This window comes from Carcharodon carcharias, chromosome 2, assembly GCF_017639515.1.
Source record: "Carcharodon carcharias isolate sCarCar2 chromosome 2, sCarCar2.pri, whole genome shotgun sequence".
NCBI classification, from domain to species: Eukaryota; Metazoa; Chordata; class Chondrichthyes; order Lamniformes; family Lamnidae; genus Carcharodon; species Carcharodon carcharias.
Window position 1 is genome coordinate 145,058,474 of NC_054468.1, and position 21,369 is coordinate 145,079,842.

Below are 21,369 nucleotides of genomic sequence, written 5' to 3' on the forward strand. Positions count from 1 at the left end.
AGAAGGTACTATAGCTAAATTTGCAGGTGAAACCAAAATAGGTGGGAAAGTAAGTTGCAAGGAAGAAACAATAAATTTACAAATGGATATAGACAGGTTAGGTGAATGGGCCAAAATGTGGCAGATAGAGTTTAATGTGGATAAGTGTGAGGTTATCCATTTCGGTTGGAAGAATAAAAAGGCGATTTATTATTTAAATGGAGAGAAACTTCAGAATGTTTCAGTGCAGAGGGATCTGGGTGTCATCGTGCATGAATCACTGAAAGCTAGTATGCAGGTGCAGCAGGTAATAAGGAAAGAATTTTGGCATTTATTGCTGTAGGAATAGAATATAAAAATAGGGAAGTGTTATTGCAACTGTACAAGGCATTGGTGCGACTGTACCTAGAGTACCGTGCATAGTTTTGGTCCCCTTACTTGAGGAAGGATGTAGTTGCGCTGTAGGCAGTTCAGAGGAGGTTCACTCGATTGATTCCAGAGATGCGGGGCTTGTCTTTTGAGGAGAGATTGAGCAGTTTAGGCCTATATGCGCTCGAGTTTAGAAGGATGAGAGGAGATCTAGTTGAGGTATATAAGATGCTAAAGGGGATAGACAAGTAGACATGGAGTTGATGTTTCCCCTTCTGGGGCATTCTAGAACAAGAGGCCATAGTTTTAGGCTAAGGGGTGGTAGATTTAAATCAGAAATGAGGAGAAATTACTTTTCTGAAAGGGTCGTGAATCTGTGGAATTCACTACCTCAGAGTGCAGTGGATGCCGGGATCCTGAATAAATTTAAGGAGGAGATAGACAGATTTTTAATTAGTAATGGGTTGAAAGGTTATGGGGAGAGGGTGGAAAATTGGAGTTGAGACCAAAACGAGATAAGCCATGATCGTAATGAATGGCAGGACAGGCTCGAGGGGCTGAATTGCCTGCTCCTGCTCCTAGTTCTTATGTTATGTTCTTATGTTCCCTGTGATGAGAGGGTTGCACAATGATGAGAGGCTGAGTAAATTGTTCTCTGGAATTTAGAAGAATCAGAAGTGATCTTTTTGAAACATACAAGATTCTGAAGGGGTTTGACAAGGTAGGCACTGAAAAGGCTGTTTCCCTGGCTGTGGACTCTAGAACACAAAGGTACAGTTTTAGACCAAGAGGCTGATTATTTAGAACCAAGATGAGAACTTTCTTCACTCAAATTATTGAGAATCTTTGGAATTCTCTCCCCCTGAGACTTGTGAAGCTCCATCACTGAATATATTTAAAACTGATATAGAGAGATTTTTGGCCTCAGGGAATCAAGGGATATGGGAAGTGAGTGGGAAAGTGGAGTTAAGGCCAATGATGAGCCATGAATGGCAGAGGAGGTTCAATGTGCCATATATAGTCTACTCTTCCTCATATTTCTTCTGTTCTTATGTAACTAAAAGTATGCTTAGGTATAGTCCTAAAGAATGAGCTGGAGAGAATTGCAAAGTATAGGACCCAGACAACTTAAGGCACTTCCATCAAATGACAGGATGCCAGAGTTGGAATGGGGCCTGTAAGATCTTAAGAGATAGGGAGGGGTTAGGTCATGAATGCATTCCTTCCTTCCTTTATTAAGAATTTACAAACATTTATCAAGTTAGTGTACAAAATACTTTAGTACAAGATGTTAAATATATATATTGAGGATTTTGGCTCAGTTTCATATACATTCACTTTCCTAGTTGAGGCTTTGTGAATCCTGCTGTAAACCTAAGAAGTACTTTGAAGAGGGAAAAAAATCCTGTACATTAGACCGTGCGAAAAAAAGGCGGACTAAGTTAAAAAAAAAAGGCTCCCGGAGAATGTCAGTACTTTCAATACCTGCGCCTTTAAGCATATTAGAGGTTGCAGGGAATTGCTAAGAAATGAGAATGTTTGATCAATGAGGGGGTATTGAGCAGTCTGATTTACAACACATCCTGCGGAGCAGAAATTCTCTGCATTGAGAATAAAAATTGCCATGTTAACTGTGACAGGAAATAATGGCAATGACCTAAGTTTGCTTAGCGTCTTAGCTTCTTACTCCGTCAGGTAGTTGATGCTCACCTGAAACAGTCGCAATGCAAAACTAGCAGATCCCCTCCCTTTGTAATCTTAATGCAAGAACAGGTGCAACTTAGCTAATGAGATAAAGGGGGAATCATATATCGATTAACCGCTGAGGGAATGAATACAGCGGTCAGAATCACTTTTTAAATAACTAAGTCAGTAAACGCAGCCGTTTTTGAAACAATAAGTTGAGGGGAAAAATCCCGAATACTACATTTTTTGTTCTTGTTTTCCTCTTCTGACGTGCACGTACATACATTTGTCTATAGCAGGAAAGGGCCGCTGGGAGTGGATCTGGCGTTAGAATGAGACAGTGAAGAGGGCACACCAGGTCGGTTGGTCCGGGGGTTATCCGGTTCGGAGTTGCTGGGTTCCGGGGGGTGGGGGAAGTTATCCTGTCCGGAGCTGCTGCGTTGCGGGGGGCGGGGGGCGGGGGGGGGGGGGGGAGTTATCCGGTCCGGGGTTGCTGGGTTCCGGGGGGTGGGGGGAGTTATCCGGTCCGGGGCTGCTGGGTTCCGTCCTGGTTGGTTCCGTCCTGGTTGGTTCCGGCCTGCTGGTGCCCACCCGCCCCCCTCCTCCCTCCGGCCTTTGCGCACTGACATGGCCGAACTGATGTTGTGCAGCCCGCGCACCGCCGGCACCGTTTTGCCGGAGGCCACAAAGGACTGAAAACAAAAATGGCGGGAAGGAGAAGCCTGCTTTTGGAAGGTGAGCTGGCGTCACTAGCTGTCGGTTTTTTGTAGACGGTAATGTCGGTTTGTTATTATTTGCCGAAGGAAGAGAAATGCGCTGGTTCTGTATATGTTGTGTGAGACTTAAATACCAGGATAATTGACTTTAGTGTGTGTGTGCTGATTTAAGGCTTGTTCCACACGGTGTAGGCCTCCAGGACTGACAGAAATTCATATTTGGAACTGTTGTAAGTCAACTTCAGACACAAAAAAGTACGAACGTGAAGTACTGGAAGCAGCTGAACGGCTAACATTTTCTGTTACTATTGTTAACTGGGTGCTTTGTAATCGAAATCGTTTTTGCTTTCCTTTAAAGCCTTCGTAAACGCCACGGTGTATCTCCAAATATGTGGAATAATACTTCAGAATTTTACAAAATACAGCAGGTATAAATAAATGCTCTACCTTTTGATAAAATACCTTTCCAGATTACTTGTACTGTGTTGACATTTCAACCCAAGCACCTGTAGTCCACGGTCTGGAGTAACGAGGAGTAAAAGCTTGGGCCAAACTATTTAATGCGGTTTCAGTGGAGGCCATTTAATTTTTTTTGTTGTTGTTTTCCTCGTTTTGTTGGTCTTTTATTGTCACGTTTACCCATGTTGTTATCAAGTTGTGATATGTATTTTCCATGGCAGCTGTCATCGATCCAGGTTGGGTTGAAGTATACTTTCATAGAACACAGTGCGTAAATGAGTGTCCCAATTGTTTCTCCTCCCTCCCATATGACTTTTAACATATGGGAAATTGTACACAGCAACTGCTAACAAGCTGTGGATTTAACCTTGGGTCTCAAAGTTCTTTAGTTTGGAAATGGGATAGATACACAAACTATTCCAAGTTTAACTGGCCGTTTTTTTCAAATCCTATTTCAAAGAGGAGCTAATTGCAGCTATGAAGCTTTTGAATCACTTCCCACCCCATTAATTTTCAGTCACCATAAACTAATTTGTGAAATAAATGAGGCTCAAGATCAAGACTGAATGCAGAATAGAAACAGGAGGTGCCCAGTATTCATCTGAGGCAATGATAGTAGAAGCTGTTAGCTGATTTTCTTGGTTTGCATAAATTGTCCATGACTTACTACTGTACTGGAGAGTGCTGAGAACACAAGTCTGGTACACATGGAGTTTAGTATTTTTGGTTGCTTGGCTGTTGGTACACAGTTGATTACTCAAATTTGATATGACAACGGCAGCCTTAGCAGTTCTGGTGCTCATTTTAGCATCAAGTGACAGGTTGCTGCTGATGGTCGATCCAAGATATGTGAAGCTGTTGATGACCTCCAGAGTGAGATTATTAACGTTAATGGAAGATGGAGTCTCTGGCCCAGAACCTTGGTCTCCCTGATGATGATTATCATTCCAAGCTCCTTACAGTCCTGGGAGAACTGATCTACAGTAAACTTAAGTGTGGGATGTAAGTGTGGCATCATCAGCAAATGGCAACTCTCAGACTAGGACTTTATGCACTTTGGACTTGGTGTGCGGTCTTGTCAAGTTGAACAGCTTGCTGTCAGCTCTGGTATGTAGACTGACACCCTAATTTGAGTCACTGAGCATGAACAATGGCAGCATGGAGAAGAATATGCCCAAGAGAGTTGGCGCCAGGCACCTGCTTTACCCAGAGATAAAAACAAAAAAACTGCGGATGCTGGAAATCCAAAACAAAAACAGAATTACCTGGAAAAACTCAGCATGTCTGGCAGCATTGGCGGAGAAGAAAAGAGTTGACGTTTCGAGTCCTCATGACCCTTCGACAGAACTGTTGAAGTTCTGTCGAAGGGTCATGAGGACTCGAAACGTCAACTCTTTTCTTCTCCGCCGATGCTGCCAGACCTGCTGAGTTTTTCCAGGTAATTCTGTTTTTGACCTGCTTTACCCCACTGCTGATCTTGAATGCGTCTGATTTTTGCTCCATTGTAACTGATCGAACTGCACATATTCTTGTGGAAAGAAGAAATGACGTCCATGAGTGATCAACATAACTACATCATGGCAAAGTGAGTTGGTTTGCTGGTCAGATTTTCTCTCTTGTAGTAGAATAAAACTAGTATATCCAGTGGGCACTATCTCGCCATCAATTCAACAACAATAATTTGCATTTATATAGCACCTTTAAAGTATTTGAGTATTGCAAAGTAGCAGCATGAGTCTACTTGCCAACCAATCAGCACTCCTCGTGCAGTATAAATTTGTTGTTTTCCCTTACATTGTCGTCTTGTGAATTGTCCTGATGAATGCAGGACTCTTTTTTCATCAATATTCAAGTTGCTGAGTTCATAAGCTCAATGAATATTGATTCATGCAATGATGGCGGGTATAGATCGCCATGATATAGTGCTGCAGCGCAAATATCTATGGCTTCCTTAAGTGGATTGTTCAACTTAAGGAACCAATGTTCCACCTTCACTGGTCAATACATGCTTTGGGACTCTTCGATTGCACGCACTATAAGATTGGCCTTATTAGCAACCTTGTAAATAGGGCCTGAGCCATTTGCTCACCATGCATGCTTAATGTTGAAATGGGGCGCATCAGAAACATTCTATGGAATAATGGCTAACCTGATCAGATCATTTCAAGCTGTATATTGTGCAACTCATAAACGGGCCCAATGCCACACTCAGCCCTGAAAAGTGCCCAGTTTACCCCAGATTACACTAGAAGGGCAAGGTATCTCAAAAATTTGAGCAGCAGGTGAATCTAGCTGTTTCACATTGCTGCTATGCAGTAGCAACATGAATGGTATTCATCACCAACAGGATGCTACCGTCGAGCCAAAAAGATGTTCTGTCTATCATACAAATGAATAATGTGATGTATGAATTTCAGTGCCAGTGTGATGCTTGGTATGTAGGCTGTAAGTCCCAAAGACTGGCAGATCGTATCAAACAGCATGTCTCAGCCGCTGTTCACAATGGGCAAGGTACGGACTGTACCCAACCAGCCTGTGGTTGCAAAACTCAAAAAACAGTGTCCAACATTAGATGCGATTCCACGATTGGACAACATTTTCTGAATAATCCTCAATATGCTAAGAATTATGCTGACAACCAATTTAAGATTGTCAGTTGGGCTTGCAGTGTGGCGTATTTGCCTGTACTGGAAACTACATATATCAATACACAGGGCCCTGTTCTTTGTAGACAGAACATTGCGCCTGTTTCAGCAAAACAAAATAAGTGACATCCATTTGCTGGTTCATTCCCAAGGGTAATGACCTGACCAATCAGAGTCAAGCTGTCTGGTTTAAATTTCAAACAATGCTTGGCAGTTAACTATTGGTCACCATCAACTGGCAAATTCTCCATTGCAACGCCACTACCAATCAGTGTCCACCTGCCAACCAGTCAGCACACTCTTCTCATACAGTATAAATGTTGTTTCCCCTGACAATGGTATTTTCTTGCGAATTGTCCTTATGAATGCAAGATGAAAAGCTTCAACAAAGAAGTCTCTTTTTTTCAACAATACTCAAGTTCTGTACTACCAAACGATTACTTTCAAAGTAATAAAGCATTGCAAGCTTTTTGTAGGAGCATTATGGAACAAAATTTGACAGCGAACCAGGTAGTGAGATATTAGGCCAGAATACCAAAAGCTTGGTCAAGAGGTGTTAAAGAGTGTCTCAAGGGAGAAAGAGATGTGGAGGAAATTCTAGAGCTCAGAATTGAGGTAGCTGAAGACACGGCCACCAATAGTGAAGTGACTAAAGACTAAAATAGGGAATGCTCGATAGGTCAGAAGTTGTGGCGTGTGGGGATTAGAGATTGCAATTGGGTGGGTGGACGTAGGGTAGATGGTGATGAGGTAACGCGGGTTTTGGAAACCAGGATGAGAATTTTAAAATCATGATAGTGCTTGACTGGAAGCCAAAGTAGGTCTGTGAGCACATGGAAGGTGGCTGGGTGGGACTTGGTGTTTTATAGGAGGCAGGTGGAAGAATTTTGAAAAAACTCGAATTTACAGAGGGTAAATGTGGGAGACTGGCTAGGAGTATGGGAGAAATATCATGTCTATAAGTAACAAAAGTGTGAGAAAGGGTTTCAGTGGCTGAAGCAATATCAAAGTCACACAGTGTTACGGAGTGAGAAGAGTTAGTCTTATTAATGTGTGGTAGGAAGCTCACCATATATTACACCAAGATTGCAAGCAGTCTGTTTCAACCACAGACAGTTGCTAGGGATAGGGATGGAATCGCTGCTAAGGGAACAAAGTTTGTGACGGGAACCAAAGATAATGACTTCTGTCTTCAAAATCTTTAATTGGAGGAAATTTCTGCTCATCCAATGCTGGATGTTGGACAAGCAGTCAGACAATTCAGAGACAGAGGAGGGGCCAAGAAAGGTGGTGGGGAATTAGAACAGATAGCCACTGACACCATGACATCCAGTGATGTTGTCAAGGGACAGCAGGCAGATGAGAAAAGAAGTGGACCAAGCAAATTGCATGAGTGAGAAGTGAAGTCATTGCTGGTGATTCTCTAGGGATAAGGGCATCAAAGGTGTTGGAGAGGATGTGGTAAGGTATCGTATTGAACTCAAGGCCAAAAGCTAGATAGTTGGGAACCTGAGAGTGCAGAGGTAAGTGATTTGGAAGTGTTTTTTCCAGGGTTGGGTACAACGACATGGGATTGGAACAGGGAGAAGAATGTGAGTAGAACAATACTGGGAGGCAAATCAAGTGTCACATTGCAATTTTTTATCAAACGCTTTTAAGAAAGGAAGGCATAATGAAACAAAAGAGTATTAAGACACTAAGAGAATATCAAAGAGGAGAGGCAAGGTAAAAGAGGAAAATAGTAATATGGGAAATGAGGGTCAGAAAATGGCAGGAAGGGACAGAGAAAAATAAACTTAAGAATGCATCAACAATCAAAACTAGATGTTACAAAGGTAACAAAAGACAATACTAAAGGCTCTGTATCTGAATGCTCATAGCATTCATAAAGTAAATGAATTGATAATGCACATTGAAGTAAATAAATATGATCTGACAGCCATTACGGAGACGTGGCTGCAGGGTGACAAGGATTGGGTCCTGAATATTGAGGTGTATGTAATATTCAAGAAGAATTGGAAGCTAGTTAAAAGTGGAGGGGTAGCACTATTGATCAATGATGGCATTGGTGCAATAGAGATGACCTTGGTTCAGGAGATCAGGATGTAGAATTGGTTTGGGTGGAGATGAGGAATAGTAGGGGAAAGAAGTCACTAGTGCGAGTGGTCTAGAGGTTGCCTAACAGTAATCACAATGTAGAACAAAGTATACCGGAAGACACATTGGGTGCTTGTGATAAAGGGACGGCTAAAATCATGGGTGATTTTTATCTACATATAAACTGGAAAAATCAGACTGGCAGTAGCAGCCTGCATGAGGAATTCATAGAATGCTTTCAAAATAGTTTCTTAGAGCAGCACATTCTGGAACCAACCAGAGAACAAGGTATATTAGATTTGGTATTGTGTAATGTGATAGGGTTAATTAATGACTTCAGAGTGAAGGCACCCCTAGGTATCAGTGACCACAATATGATTGAATTTTGCATTCTGTTTTAAAGGGAAGAGTGCATTTAAGACTAGCATTTTAAACTCAAATAAGGGCAACTGTGTGGGCATGAAAGCTGAGCTAGCTGAAGTGAACTTGAATACTAGTCTAGGGGATAGATCAATTGAGAAGCAGTGGTAGACATTTAAGGGGATATTTCAGAATAAGTATATTCTTGTTATGAAGAAAAATTCTAAGGAGGAGGATGCACCACCCGTGGTTAGCTAAAGAAGTTAAAGCATCAAACTTAAGAAAAAAGTGTATAACTGTGCAATGATGAGTGACAGATCAGATGATTGGTCAGACTATAAAGAACAACAGAAAATGACTAAAAGGTTAATCAGGAGAAAGAAATTAGAGTATGAGAGGAAGCTAATGAGAAATGTAAAAACAGATAACAAGAGTTTTACAGGCACTTAAAAAGAAAAAGCGTAAGTGAAGTGAGTGGTCCTCGAGAGAATGAGAATAGGGAGCTAATACTAGATAATAAGGAATGGTAGATGAAATGCACAAATATTTTGCATCTGTCTTCACCACAGAGCGTACAAAAACATTCCAGTAATAGCTGTAAATCAGGAGGTGAAAGGGAGAGAGGAACATGGTGAAACTACAATCACTAGGGAAGCAGTGCTGAGCAAACTGATGGAGCTGCAGGCTGACAAGTTTCTGGGCCCAGGTGGACTTCATCCTAGGGTTTAAAAGAGGTGACTGATGAGGTAGTAGATGTGTTGATCTTAATTTTCCAAAATTCCTTAGATTCTGGAAAGGTTTCATCAGATTGAAAAATAGCAAATCTAACGCCTCTATTCAAGAAGGGAGGGAGGCAGGAAACTATTGGCCAGTTAGCTTGATGTCTGTCTTAGGGAAGGTGTTGGAGATTATAGCTGGCCCCCTAGAATAACTCAAATTAATCTGGACGAGTCAGCATAGTTTTATGAAAGAGAAATCATGTTTAACCGATTTATTAGAGTTCTTTGAAGGAATAACGTTTTATGGGTAAAAGGGAGCCTGTCGGTGTACTGTGTTTGGATTTCCAGAAGGCAATTGATAGGGTACCTCATCAAAGATTATTGCGGAAAACAAAAGTTCATGGCGTAGGAGATATCATATTAGCGTGGAATATAGGTTGGCTGGCAGAATAGAGAGTATGCATAAATGGGTCTTTGGCAAGATGTGACTAGTTGAGTCCCGCAGGGGTCTGTGCTGGGGCCTCAACTCTTTACAATTTATATCAATGTCTTAGATGGGGGGAGCGAAGGCATGATAGCTAAACTTGCAGACGACACAAAGATAGGTAGAAAGGTATGTTATGAAGAAGACAAAAGGAGTTTGCTGATCAACATAGGTTGAGTGAGTGGCAAAAATCTGGCAGATGGAATATAATTTGTGAAAATGTGATATTCACTTTGGCAGGAAGAATAAAAAAGCAGAGTATTGCATAACAGAATTCCGAGGTGCAGAGGGATCTAGGTGTTCTGGTGTATAAATCACAAAATGTTAGTGTGCAGGTACAGCATGTAATCAAGATGGCTAATGGAATACTATCCTTTATTACAAGAGGAATTGAACATAAAAGTAAGGATGTAATGCTTCAGTTATACAGGGCATTGGTGAGACCACATATTGAATACTCTGCAGTTTTGGTCTCCTTATTTAAGGAAGGATGCAAATGTGTTGGAGGTAGTTCAGAGCAGGTTTGCTGGATTGATACCTCAAATGAGCGGGTTGTTTTATGAGGATAAGTTGGCTGGGCTTGTTTCCACTGGAGTTAAGTTTAGAAGAGCGAGGGGTGACTTAATTGAAGTATATAAGATCCTGAATGGTCTTGACAAGGCAGGCATGGAAAGGATGTTTCCTCTTGTGGGTGAGTCCACAACTAGGGGGCACTGTTTTAAAATTGGGAGTTGCCCTTCCAGGACAGGGATGAGAACTTTTTTCTGAGGCTTGTGTAACTTTGGACCTCTGCCTCCAGAAGGCGGTGGGTGTGGGGCCATTGAATATTTTTAAGGCGGAGGCAGATAAATTCTTGTCAAACGAGGTAATTAAAGGTTATCGGGGGTAGATGGGATTGTGGAACTTGAAACGCAAGCAAATCAACCATGGTCTTGTTGAATGGCAGAGCAGGCTCAAGAGGCCAGATGGCCTACTTCTGCTCCTATTTTGTATGTTCGTAATTTGCAATGTTAATTTAAATTCCCTTAATTGATGTAGATGCTTCGTGCCTTACCACGCCATACCTAAGAGAATGTCAAGGTTTTGACCTGCATTGTGGATCGCAATTAAACTCTAATGTCACTTCGTGTTTAATAGCAATTAAATTTTGTTAGTGTGAAATAAGTTTCATCTGAGCAGAGGAATAATATACTGCATCACATGGCATAATGTTCCTGTAAAAGTGTATCACATTCTATTTAACGTGCAGTATGTTATGTACATGTGCACTTCCAATGTCAAACCTCCAATGTCTAATGCTGTCTAGTTAAAATTTCTACGTTGCACTAAAAATGAGACTTTTGCAGCCTAGACTCTTCAGGAGCAGAAACACTCTCTCCAGGAGCAGAAACTCTGAGGCTATAATGTCTACAGGTTTCAAACTGAGCTTCCCACAAACAAAGTGAAGTTTGTGATCTTTCACCTGAGTAACAGTTAACTTTTGATTGAACCTGGGTAGTGGGTCTTTTGCCGGTTAGACTTTGGCCATAAGGCGCTTCCCCTTTAGAGATAGCAGAATAATACATTGTGCTTCACATGGTATAATGCTACATCTTTAATAACATTACTCATCACCTGACATGAACAGTATTTAAAACAGTACTCTAGCATTACTTTTGTCTGCTACAACTTTCTGCAAATTGGTAAGATTTCAAAGAGGAGGAGCACCAGTCCTTTCAGTATCTGCAGCCTGTGATATACCTTGGCAATCACATCAGATGATGCTGAGCAGATAAAAGAGAGATGAAAGACATTTTTGAAAATATGTAGTCTGGAAGTTATACACTTCTAACTTGCAAATTCACGTTTTTAAAAGGAGCAGTTAAACCTTTATTGCCCATGCCCTATGTTTATTTAATAGCAGGTAGACTTTGTGTCCTTAAAGGACAACACCTTCACCTTAGGTGGCCAAACCATGGCTTACAAAGGAAATTAGAGATATTATTGGATCCAAGTAAGAGGCCTACAAATTGGCCAGAAAAAACAGCAGACCTGAGGATTGGGAGCACTTTAGAATTCAGCAAAGGAGGACCAAGGGATTGATTAAGAAGGGGAAAATAGAGTATGAGAGTAAGCTTGTGGGAAACATAAAAACTGACTGTAAAAGTTTCTATAGGCATGTGAAGAGAAAAAGATTGGTGAAGACAAATGTAGGTCCCTTACAGTCAGAAACAGGGGAATTTATAATGGGGAACAAAGAAATGGCTGACCAACTAAATACATACTTTGGTTCTGCCTTCACAATGGAGGACACAAATAACTTACCAGAAATGTTGGCGAACACAGGGTTTAGTGAGAGGGAGGAACTGAAAGAAATCAGTATTAATAGGGAAATGGTGTTGGAGAAATTGATGGGATTGAAGGCTGATAAATTCCCAGGGCCTGATAATCTCCATCCCAGAATACTTAAGGAAGTGGCCCTAGAAATAGGGGATGCATTGATGGTCATCTTCCAAGATTCTATAGACTCTGGAACAGTTCCGACAGCTTGGAGGGTAGCTAATGTAACCCCACTATTTAAAAAGGGAGGTAGACCAGTCAGCCTTATGTCGGGAGTGGGGAAAATTCTAGAGTCCATTATAAAAGATTTAATAGCTGAGCACTTGGAAAACAGAATCGGACAGAGTCAGCATGGATTTATGAAAGGGAAATCATGCTTGACAAATCTACTGGAATTTTTCGAGAATGTAACTAGTAGAGTTGATGAGGGGGAGCCAGTGGATGTGGTTTATTTGGACTTTCAGAAGGCCTTCGACAAAGCCTCACATAAGAGATTAGCGTGTAAAATTAAAACACATGGGATTGGGAGTAGTGTATTGAGATGGATAGCAAACTGGTTGGCAGACAGGAAACAAAGAGTAGGAATAAACGGGTCTTTTTCCGAATGGCAGGCAGTGACTAGTGGGGTACTGCAGGGATTGGTACTGGGACCCCAGCTATTCACAATATATATTAATGACTTAGATGAGGGAACTAAGTGTAATATCTCCAAATTTGCAGATGACACAAAGCTGGGTGGAACGGTGAGCTGTGAGGAGGATGCAGAGATGCTTCAGTGTGATTTGGACAAGCTGAGTGAGTGGGCAAATGCATGGCAGTGTAGTATAATGTGGATAAATGTGAGGTTATCAATTTTGGTAGCAAAAACAAGAAGGCAGATTATTATTTGAGTGGCTATAAATTGAGAGAGGGCAATGTGCAACAAGACCTGGGTGTCCTTGTATACCAGTTGCTGAAGGTAAGCATGCAGGTGCAGCAGGTGGTAAAGAAGGCAAATGGTATGTTGGCCTTCAAAGCGAGAGGATTCGCGTACAGGAGCAGGGATGTCTTGCTGCATTTATACAGGGCCTTGGTGAGACCACACCTGGAATATTGTGTGCTGTTTTGGTCTCCTTATCTGAGGAAGGATGTACTTGCTGTAGAGGGAGTGCAACGAAGGTTTACCAGACTAATTCCTGGGATGGTGGGACTGACACATGAGGAGAGATTGAGTCGGTTAGGATTATATTCACTGGAGTTCAGAAGAATGAGGGGGGATCTCATAGAAACCTATAAAATTCTAACAGAACTGGACAGGGTAGATGCAGGAAGGATGTTCCCAATGGTGGGGGAGCCAAGAACCAGGGGTCATCATCTGTGGATACGGGGGAGACCGTTTAGTACTTAGATGAGGAGAAATTTCTTCACCCAGAGAGTGGTGAGCCTGTGGAATTCATTACCACAGAAAGTAGTTGGGGCCAAAACATTGTATGTTTTCAAGTAGGAGTTGATATAGCTCTTAGGATGAAAGGGATCAAAGGATATGGGGAGAAAGCAGGAACAGGCTATTGAGTTGGATGATCAGCTATGATCATAATGAATGGTGGAGCAGGCTCGAAGGGCTGAATGGCCAACTCCTCCTATTTTCTATGTTTAGAAGCAGAATAATACATCGTAGATAACATGACATAACATTTCTGTCCTTATAAAGCAGCAGAGAATATGAATTACAATGATTTATAGAGAAGATCCTCTACGTAAAAGTTTTGAGAGCACCAGTCACACTGCAACATCTCCGAAGTATAAAACAGTGTGTCATTTCATGCTGAGGATTAATTATTGATGTAATATTTTCATGAGATAAGTTTGCAGATTGAATTCTGTGAGATCACTTAATCAGGAGTAGTACTTTAAAGTGATAGGTCAGCTGAAATGCAGTTCTATCTTAGCAGCCAAACATCACAACTGTGGTTCAGACCTCAGGCTCTGCTTGTGTTTACGGAAATCAGTGCCCAATTGGGAATCTTAGTTGAGCCACAATTTAAGTTGGGAATTTAGAAATACAATTCTGTATTGTTTGTTTCCTATGAGGGTAGATGTTTTGGTGTGAACTGACTGGCTCTGTATAAGTATGTGATATGATACCTCACTGAAGCAAAAAAATTTGGCTAATTTAGTCAATGGAGAGGATTGGACTACAAAGACAAGTGGTGGTGGGGGCAGGTATGGGGGAGGTAAATGAGAGGAGACTGAGCTTCATGAAAACGAATGGCAGGCAGTTGGGTGAGTGAGAGCATAGACAAATAGAATAGCCAGAGATAGAAGACAAAGTGAGCAAAATAGAAGAGAGAAATAGTGGGGGGAAGGGGGGAAACTGTACACATTCAACAGAAAGCATTTCATAAGATAAAAGCAAAATACTGCAGATGCTGGAAATTTAAAATAAAAACACAAAATGCTGGACAAACTCAGCAGGCCTGACAGCATCTGTGGAGCGAGAAACAGAATTAATGTTTCGAGTCTGTATGGCTCTTCAGAGTTCTGAAGGAGAGTTCTGAAGAAGAGCCATACGGACTTGAGACGTTAACTCTGTTTCTCCACAGATGCTGTCAGGAAGCATTTCATAATGGGGTTCAATTTCTAATTAGAAATTGTGCTTATATTTGCTACCCTTTCACAACTGATGAATTTCCAGTACTAAAATTTCAATAGTCAGAAACGGCTTTGACTGTAACAGCTGTAGCTCAGTGATGTGTAAAGTTCAGATTCAGAGATGTTGTGCAACAGTTCAATAATTAGTTCACAAAAAGTCTCTTGTCAGTGCAGGGATTCTCCTCCTCCTTGCCCTTAAGGGTCTTGATTTGTGCTTTGGCATATTTCAGTGGAAAAAATGAAAAAAAAAGACTTGTATTCCTTACGCAGTCTTACATTTTTATATTAATGTCCTGGTGCCTCTGCTAATTCTTTCCTAACTGTTCAAATGCACAAGTGTAATTCATCCAGACTAGAGAGTTTATCCTTTTGAATTAGTTTCACAATTATCTCCTTTCTCCACTCCCTAATCTTTCTGTCATAAATGTCTCATCTTTTTTGATCTCTTCTAATGTCATGTCCATCATGTTACTCTCCTGGGTAAATAGGGGCAAAGTTATTACTTAATGTTTCTGCTATTTTGTTGTCATTACTTGAATTCTAGGTGCCCCATCCCTGTCATGATTTATGCATCTGTAGAAGGCTTTTTCATTTAGAATACTATTCCTTTTCATATTCCTTGATTTTAATTTTGTAGTTTCTCTTTGCCTTCCAGTATTTTTTCAGATGGCTTCCCAATTCTATTTTGTCATTCACCCCTTTATCTATATGCTTTTTGCTTAGTTTCAGTTTTGGACTTATTTCTTTTCATCTATGCTATGTCATTACTGCCTAATCCCTGCTTCTTAGTGAGAAATATTCCTCCTGATGCTTGATCATGGTTTTAAATATCATAAAGCATAAGAAATAAGCCATTTAGCTCAACAAACCCATGCGAGTGGTTATGCTCCACACAAGCCTCCTGTCATCTATGCCTTTTACCTCAGCTGCTACTTGTTTAGCAAGTATCACATTCCAACCACTCTGGGTAAAGAAGCTTCTTGTGAATTCTCCATTGGATTTATTAGTGACTAGCTTATATTTATGGCCCCAAATTCTGGTCTTGGCCTGCAGGTGGAAACATCTTTTCTGTGTCTACCTATCAAACCCTTTGAAGATCTGAAAAGAAACCTGTCAGGTCACCCCTAAGGAAAAGAGGCCCAGCTTGTTAAGTGTTTCCTGATACCCCAACTGAGAGGTTGTAGCTATCATTGAAGCAATTCTTTTTTTATACCTTTTCCAATGCCTCTATATCCTTTTAATAATATGGAGACCAGAACTGTATTCAGTACTCCAATAGTAGTTAAATTCATATAAAACCTTGGTTCAGCATAACTTCTGTTTTTCATTTCTATCCCTCTAAAAGTGAAATCCAATACTTGGTTTGATTTTTTTTTCTTATGTAGCCTTATTAACCTGTGCAATGATTTGTCTATTTAACTCCTAGATCTTCCTCTTTCTCTCCCGTGCTTAGAACATTATTTTCTAAGTATGTGACCTCCTTATTCTTCCTATCAAAATCCACTGCTTTACCACCTGTTTATTGAAGCTCATTTGTTGATTATATGCCCATTCTGCTGTTTTATTGATGCTTTTTGTTTTCCACTGCTGCTCTGCTTATTAGCTCATCATTAAATTTTTCCAGTTTTTTCTCCATGGTTCTGTTCTCATCATGTTAAAATCAGTTTTTTCCAATTTATTACCTAGGTCCTTGCCTTATGTCCTTCTCAATATTTATTTTAAATGTTTATGCAATGATTGTTATTGCCTAGATATTCCAAATACATTCACTTCTCTTATCTGTAGTGGTTCATTTCCATTACTTGGTCCAGCAGTGCTCCCTCTAGTGAGCACTACTGTACCGGGTAGTGTGTATATATATATATATATATATATATATAATATTGCGACCAAAGTATAATAATTTTCATAATCTTTTTCTGGTTCCTGGTTTACTGTGAAGTATGTTTATGGGGGTAAGTATAGGTGGTTCTGTCAGTGTGATTTGATTACATTTGGAGTCAAGTAGACTGCAAACTTGAAATTATCAAAAGAAGCTGAGTGTAAAAGTGTGCTTGACATGCTAATGAGTAAACATGGATGCTGGCTTAGCACGTAAGGTGTGAAGGGAATTTGCATTTTTAGATAAATGAAAGGATTGTTTGGATTTCAAAGGGATCTTAGTCTGTTTACAACTAGCCAGATAAGGCTAAAGAGTGTGTTTATTTTTCCTTGTGATTACTGACAATATTGGCAACATGAAAGTTTTTATATTATGAGGGAATTTGGTCGTGCTATCACAACGGTGACATTCAAAGACATGAAATAATAGACATTACATCTTAAAAAGAGAGAAACATATATAAAGGAGAATGAAAGGCTATGTGGAGAAAGCCATGTAAGATTCAACAGGAGTGTGTGAAACAGCCTTCAAGAAGCCTCCAGCCATTTGTGCCTAAGTCTGCTATGTAAAGTAACTGAAGTTGGAGAAAAACCATTTGGAATTCCACTGTCAAGTGGATACAGTGTTAACTTGCTGGGTTTGTTTTAAATCTAAAATCTATTTTGGACTGTTGTCTTAAAGGGGTTGTATAACTGGGAGTCAGGTTAATTAGGAATTTTAGGATTTGTTATAGTAGTAAGTAATTGTAGTTGTATGCATGTGCTTGAAATCTTTTATTTTGTTAATAAATATTATAATTTAATTTTTAAAAAATCTCTCAAGGTCTTGGTGGACTTATTACATCTTCTTGTAATAAATACAAATTGCAAACCATTGTGATAGCACTACCAAATTCCCTTGTGGATTTGGTCTGCCTGGCACACATCATCTGCCACGTGTCATGACTCACTGGGAACAGTGCACTGTAATATCAAGCCCCACTGTTCCTCGAGCCACGACAAACGTGAAAAAGTTTGATCAAACCACTAGATTGCCCCAATTCTACCTAACTGTTTGATTTAGATTAACAGAATACAAGCACCAGGTTTGTAACCTTAATAAGTAAATAACTGTTTATTAAACAAACTATAGTTAGCCAGTGGCAAAAGAAAGAAATATGAACTGCTAATTTTCAACTCTATAACCTAAACTCTACCCCCTCTTAAATCCTATATATATATATATATATATATATATTTTATATATACACACACACAAAAACATGGATTTTAAGGGTGGGATAAAGCAGTTCAATAGCACCAATTCTAGACTACGGGATTCGATGGGTTGATTTTGATCAATGCCTTCCAAATTTCCAAATTCCTTTCAGTTCTTGTTGATGACACAAGGTGCTTTTCCAGCACTTTCAGCATTTCGTTCACTGGTTGAGCACTTGCCTTTCAATGTCTCCAACAGTGATTTTCCCCTTTGCCTTATGATAGTGGTTTTCAGAGAGAGAGAGAGCAGGTTTTAGAGATATGAGGAGAAAAACCCAGCTAGCTATTACTGTAGGATTACTGGAATCTTACAGGAGAAAGAGGTTTTAGGTCTTGTTCCTTTCAGGCTAAGAGCTATTGTGCTGCGCTGCTCTTCACACTAACGCCTGGCCACCTGGTCAGGAGCCAATTAAAATGCTGCTGTCAGGTAGCTCCCTTGGTCCAGGACTCCTTTCTGGCAGCATCCTGTCTTTGGCACACACTGTTCCAGGACTGCAACGTTATATATATCTCTCATCCTGTTCCAGTAGACATGTCTTTCAAACTGCAGCCATTGTAATTTTAAAATCCGCATTCTAACAGAAAATAAAAAGATATGTTCCTTACAACAGTGCAACGGAAATAAAAATATATGTTCCTCACACACATCATAACGGCGTAAAATACAGCACGTTCTTTTCACTTCCTCTTGCCAGTTTATCTGGGGAGAGCTGAAATGCCTCTTGATTATTTTATGACCTTCATTCATTTCACATAATTCCTTACATATTTCTTTGCACTATTAATTTGTATATAGAATAGCCTTTTTAGCATGATTGATCCCTTATGCTTTATTTTAGCCCATTTAGATGCTGTTTCGATCCTTCTGTTAGATATGTTCTGTTTTTCCTACTGCCATTAAGTGCAAGTACCCACCTCTTCCTTCCTTCCCAATCTTTTCCAATTATGTTGTAACTGCAATATTTAACTGCCACTCCTGTTCTTCTTGTAGCCATGTTTTGAGTGATCCTTATTACATCAGGTTCCTTGCTATGAATTATTGTCCCAGGTTTGCCCTGTTTTTTTTTGTTTTGGATGCTGTGAACCCATTTCATTATTAGTTCTTCCAATCACTTTTAGTTTAAGTCATTTTATAGTTATGTTCTATAAGTGTTTTTGTTACCTTTGACCCTTACTTAGGTCTGACATTTACTTTCACCTCTTATTTCTTTAATCTTCATGCTTCTGATAGTTTCACTAGATGCCCTCCTCTGTCTGCTAATTGAAAGCCCTAGCTACAGCCTTATTTATCCTTTCCATAAGAATGCTGGTCTCACTTTGGTTCAGGTGAGCTCATCGCAGTCATAAGGCCCCTTCCTTTCCCAGTACTGGTGCAGGTGTCCTTGAAATGAGACCCCTTCAATTCCACTCTTATAGACACACATTCAGCTTCCTGATCTGCCTATCTCTATACCAATTAGCACGTGGCCTGGGGAGTTATCCTAGGATTTATATAACACCTTACACAACCTCCAAAGCACTTTATAGCCTATGAAGCACTTTAAAATTGTAAAGTATTGCTGCTGCAATGTAGGAATTGTGGCAGTCAGTTTGTGCGTAGCAAGTCTCACAAACAATATAATAAGTTAATCTGTTATATTGATGGTTAACAAATAAATATTAGCCAAGACACCTGGGAGAATTTCCTTGTTCTGAGTGGGTGCTGGATGCCCAGCAATATCTGTAAGCCTTGATGATTGTCAGTCAGCTATATAATTGCAGGGAATGACCTAAGAGAGTGATCGCAAAGTGTGGCCGTGTTATGACTCAGCAGTTGGTAAAGCTGAGTTATTTAAAAATCCCAGAGGGAAACTTTAAACAACTGTCATAACCTGTATTTTTATTTTTGTATGTTTGAGATGCAGCTCTAAATTTAGGACTCAGACCAATAGTTCTCGCAAGGTTTTATATCAAATTACATGAGACATTTATACATGTATGTATGTTTTTATATATATATATATATATATATATATATATATATATACACACACACACACACATGGCTACAAATTACTACTATCATAACTTTTAACAAATTCCCAAACTAATCTCTATTAAGACAACAGCAACCCATAGACTTAATCAGACACCAATTTGCTTATGACTCAGGTAGTAATCCAGAGATCATCATCTTTGTGGTTCTGCTTTTTAATTTAGCCCCTAACTGCTCATACTTCCTCAGCAGCACCTCTTTCTTAATCCTACTTATATCATTGGTACCCACATGGACCATGACACCCAGACACTTCCACTACCACTTCAAGTTTCTCCCAGCTCCCAGGAGATGTCCTCAACCCTGGAGGTGAGCAGGCAACACGCCCTTTTGGATTCATGTTCTCGGTTGCAGAGAACAGTATCTATCCCGGAAATTATATTTCTCTTTACTCCCCCTACATGAATGGTCCCTGTAACATGGAGCTGTGATCAGTTTGCTTATCACCACTGTAGTCCCTGTTCTCATCCACACAAGTTGCAAGAGCGTCAAATCTGCAGGACGACAGCAAGGGCTGAGGCCCCTCCATTACTATCTCTTCTGGATCCCCATACCTGTCTCACTCGTAGTCACACTCTCCTGTCTCTGACCACAGATCAAATTTGAAGTACCTAACCTAAGGAACTGTCCTTCCTAATTCGCTCAAGTGTATAGCAGGAGCTTCGCCTCCAGGGCTGAGGAGGAGGCTCCACCTGATCGTATCTTCCGGTGTATGGATGAGGTATGACCTTGGTTGGTCACTGTCTCTCCAGACAATGTTGCCCTCTCTTTCAAGGACCCTGATCCACACCCTGTCGACTTTGTGTAACAGTAGCAGGTTCTTGGTGTGGTACCTTCAATTGTAGGTGGAGGCCTGCCACTGCCTGTAGGGCTGTTCTCAGTCCTGAATGTTTTGATAGTCCTTGGCTGCCAACCCTGGGATTAGTTTCTTTGGCAGCACTGGGGGTTAATTTAATGGTGCAGATACTCCTTTCCACCTCACCATTCAATTACGGATACCTTGGGGTTATTTCACCTGGTTGAGGAATCCAGGACCAGGGGCCATAGGACTAAGATAAGGAAATATTTCTTCACTCAGAGGGTGGTGAACCTGTGGAATTCTGTACCACAGAAGGCTATGGAGGCCGGGTCACTGAGTATATTCAAGAAAGAAATTGAGATATTTTTGGAAATTAGGGGCATCAAGGGGTATGGAGAGAAAGCAAGAATATGGCGTTGAGATAGAAGATCAGCCATCATCATATTGAATGGCAGAGCAGGCTCAAAGGGCCGAATGGCCTAATCCTGCTCCTAGTTTCTAGAGACGCAGGAGGCAGACAAAGCAGTTGCTTACGTTTGTTTTCCATAGCATGTTTTTCCGGGAACAGGTCACTAGCCTGAAGCCAGAGGCTGTAGCTTGAGGAGCTCAAGCATGGCTGAGCACGAGAGTCTTCTGGCCTTACTGCCTACCATAGTTATGTTGAAACGATTTGCAGGTTGATAATCAACCTGTTTAGCCGTGTAATGAAGGCACATTCCTTGGCTATCCAGCCCTGCAGTGGGAGTCAAACCCGGAGCTTCTGGCTCGGGGCAGGGATACTAACCACTGCACCATAACACCTCCGCAATTTTTCCTCAACCCATAAAAAGGATACCAGGCCCAGTGAAACCTTCTGGGTGCGTCCAGATGCTGGGCATGGTGGAACCAGCTGCACCTGGAGACCGGGCGTGGTGCAACCTTTGTGGACTTACG

General features: G+C 40.8%; 1 protein-coding gene across 8 annotated transcripts in view; it reads left to right on the forward strand.

Moving 5' to 3' along the window:
• Positions 1-2,556: 2,556 nt before the first annotated feature.
• senp6a (SUMO specific peptidase 6a) overlaps positions 2,557-21,369 on the forward strand; it is a 179,114-nt gene continuing 160,301 nt past the window's right edge. For 6 of the 8 annotated variants that reach the window (XM_041173372.1, XM_041173382.1, XM_041173401.1 and 3 more), the window contains exon 1: positions 2,560-2,769. In XM_041173372.1, coding sequence (XP_041029306.1) covers positions 2,739-2,769 — 31 coding nt within the window. In that variant the 5' untranslated portion in view covers positions 2,560-2,738. Of the gene's footprint in view, positions 2,770-21,369 lie in introns of all 8 variants that reach the window. The other 2 variants (XR_005941294.1, XM_041173392.1) reach the window with 2 other exon arrangements.